The sequence below is a fragment of the Suncus etruscus genome, chromosome 1, assembly GCF_024139225.1.
Source record: "Suncus etruscus isolate mSunEtr1 chromosome 1, mSunEtr1.pri.cur, whole genome shotgun sequence".
In the NCBI taxonomy this organism is placed as follows: Eukaryota; Metazoa; Chordata; class Mammalia; order Eulipotyphla; family Soricidae; genus Suncus; species Suncus etruscus.
In genome coordinates, this window is record NC_064848.1 from 194928318 (window position 1) to 194931256 (window position 2939).

The window sequence follows — 2939 nt, forward strand, 5'->3', positions numbered from 1 at the left end:
AAGGCCAGGGGGCTCTCAGGCCGTCTTGGTGCCGGGGTCCACCTCCTTGTGAGCCCAGAGCTCCTTGTGCTGCTTCCGGCCGAAGCCCTCGTCGTAGTTGCCTTTGCTCTTAAACAGCTGCTGGAAGTGGGGTTTGCAGTAGAACTCGCCGTGCAGTGCTGCGTAGCTGCCCAGGCTGCAGGAACACAACATCTGTGGTTAGGGCAGGGCAGGGCCAGGCAGGGCAACGTGGGCAGGGCAGGCAGGGCAGGGCTGGGGCGCACCTCAGCTTGGTGTGGCAGTGCTTGCAGCAGAAGCAGGAGTTGTGGAAGATGAGCTTGTCAGCCACCAGCCGCTCCATGGGGTACACGGTCTTCTGGCAGGCCGCACAGGTCTCCTTCACCTGGGCCCGGAGGCTGAAGGACTGTGGGGGAGACACTCAGCCTGGGGCCTGCAGGGGCCCCATCCCCTTCCCCTGCCCGGCCCTCAGCTCTCCCTTACCTTGGAACGCTGGACAGTGCCGGCCCCGCCACTCCCCTTGGGTTCCTGCAGAAGAGGGTCAAGAGGGTGGGTGGGTCGCGGGTCAGGTTGCAGGCATGCATGCAGGCCCCAAACCTCTGCAGCCCCCATCCCTGTCCCCATCCCCATCCCAGGGACACTCAGGCTTTGCAGCCCTTGGTCACAGCACCCCTCGGACGTCCACCTGCGGGGGCCGGGTGGGGTGGTGGGGGGTCACCTACGTGAGAAGGGGTGGTGGCCTGGGCGGCTCCCGCAGCCTGGAACATGGCTCTTGGAGGGAAGACGCGGCCCCGCTGGGTCCTGCACAGCAAAGGGAAGTGGGTCCCTCAAGGGGAGGCGCCTGGGCTGCAGAGTGGGGTGGGGTGGGGGTGCTCTGGTGGGGCTGGGGGCTGCGGTCGGGACTTTCCCCAAGTCATTTCCTGTTGCTCTTCGCCTGCCACTTCCTCCCCTCACCCCTGTCCTCCCTCCCGCACCCCCAGGTGCTCCCCAGGGCCCGGAGCTCCGCGTCGGTTGCGACCGCTGGGCGGGGATGGGGACGGGGCTGGGGACCCCCGCGGGCCCCCCAACCCAAACCTCGAGGCCCTCTGGAGGGACCCCCCGTTTCCCACCCAGCTCCGGGGACCCCCGCGGGGAGCGACGGGCGTCGGCGTTAGGCGTCGGGACCCCGCAGCGCAGCCCCCGGGGGCGCCTCGGCCCGCCCGCCCGCCCGCCCGCCCGCGGCTCTCACCGGCCTGCGCTGGGCCTGGGGCGGGGGTCGGCGTCCGGGGGCGCTGGGGTGCGAGGAGGGCGCGAGCAGCCGCCACGGCCAGGACTCCCCGCGCGCGCGGCGCCGCCCCCGCCCGCACCCCGCGCCGCCCATTGGCTCCCGCGCCGGGCCGCCCCTCCGCGCTTTGTCTCCGCGCCGCGCCCGCCGCGCGCCCCCGCTTTGTCTGCCCGGCCCGGCCGGCCGCCTGCGTCGCCCGCGGCCTCGCTTTCCCCGCTGGTCCTCGAAGCGCTGGACCCGCAAGCCCGAGGATCCCCCCACCCCGGGCCACGCCCAGGGCTCCCCCGCTCCGAGTCCAGGAATTGCACGGTCTCCGTGACCCCCCACCCCCGGCCGGGCTCCCGGAAATGTGACTGAGCACCCGGTGGGGCTTTGTGGGGTCCTGTCACCCCAGTGTCACCAGGGCATCGAGGTCAACAATCAGGGGCACCCCCTGCAGGGAAACAGGCTCCAAGCCCGGAGCATCCGAACCGAACTTCTTTGCACACGGTGGGTGGCGGTTGGGGGTGGCCCCAAGAGCCACCCCGGGGCTGCGGGAGGGGACACTCTCCCCTGGGTGAGGTGATGGGGGGCGCCCCGGGACTGCGTGGGCTCTGGAAGAGCTGTTTCTCGAAGCACAGCCCTAAACATAGCTTGTTCCCCGCACGAGCTGTGTGTCAGGAATGGGAGCCGGCGCCTACTCGCTGTCAGGGAACAGAACGGGCTCGGCTGGAGCCTGGCATAGGGAGTGGGGAGATGCAGGCTGCTGGCTGCACCCCCGCAGAAGCCCATGTCCCTGCTCACCTCCACCCCGCTGTGCCTCACTCCCCGTCATGAGGCTGTGAGGTGCACCAGCAGCTCCCCCGGGTTTTGCATCTCTGCAGTCGGCTCCTTAGGTTCCTGCAGCTCCAGGCTCAGCAGCCTGGGACAGGGGTGGAGTGGGGGTGCTGTACTGGATGGAGGCTCAGGGCTGAGGTGCCATAGGCCCCTCCCTGGGGGCCACTGAGGTCAGGGTGAAGGGAGCAGCTTGGAGGGAAAGAAAACAGGCCAATGCGGTGTGAAGAAAAGGGAACTTGAGGTCTTAAAAGAAAAAAAGTGAAGTGGGCAGGGGCAGGATGGCAGCATGGGGACGGAAAGAAATGTGACTGGGTGGACCTTCACGGGCCATGCCAGGCCGCCTCACCCCACCCACCCCTTTGGTTTCAGGGACTTGAAAGCTGGAGATAGGTCCTGAAGGGCACAGCGAGGGGGGACGATGCACATAGAAGTTTGGGGACCAAGGAGGGCCCCTCGGCGCTGCAGGCTGTGGGTGGGGGTACACGGAGGGTGGAGCCGAGTCCCTGCCCCGAGGCTGACAGCAGCTTTGGTTGTTTGGTTGCTCGCTACGCTGCTGGGCATGTTCTGAAACCACCACCTGCAGCTCTTTCCTGCCAGACAGGTGCACCTGAGGCCCGAAAGCGCTTTTGGAGAGAAGCTGGGGTGTCTTTCCAGCCTCAGAGAGGTTTGAGGGCATCAGGATAAGTCTCAAAAATGCTCTCAAGGACTAATCTCTGGGTTTTTAGAGGAACCCCGTGCGCTGCAGGCCCTTCCAATGACGGGGATCATTGCTCAGCTCCTACAAGCACTGGGGACCCTCTGGCTGGAGGAACCTAGGCAGGACTCAGGAGCCCGCGACCAATTAATTCACAGTAAAGTCACA

At 67.2% G+C, this 2939-nt stretch overlaps 1 protein-coding gene across 1 annotated transcript; it reads right to left on the minus strand.

Moving 5' to 3' along the window:
* LIMD2 (LIM domain containing 2) lies at window positions 1-785 on the minus strand. The gene is made up of 4 exons (XM_049781424.1): window positions 720-785; window positions 481-525; window positions 264-403; window positions 1-175 (listed from the first exon to the last, which is right to left on the minus strand). The coding sequence occupies exons 1-4, from the start codon at window positions 762-764 to the stop codon at window positions 16-18; spliced, it is 390 nt and encodes a 129-aa protein (XP_049637381.1). The 5' UTR covers window positions 765-785; the 3' UTR covers window positions 1-15.
* Window positions 786-2939: the final 2154 nt, after the last annotated feature.

Excerpts from the sequence above, each read along its gene's own strand:
- LIMD2 (XM_049781424.1), bottom strand. The coding sequence starts at position 764 with ATGTTCCAGGCTGCGGGAGCCGCCCAGGCCACCACCCCTTCTCAC. Across the intron at positions 404-480 it reads GCACTGTCCAGCGTTCCAAG|TCCTTCAGCCTCCGGGCCCA; the intron begins GTAAGGGAGAGC and ends TCTCCCCCACAG. Across the intron at positions 176-263 it reads CACTGCCACACCAAGCTGAG|CCTGGGCAGCTACGCAGCAC; the intron begins GTGCGCCCCAGC and ends GTGTTCCTGCAG.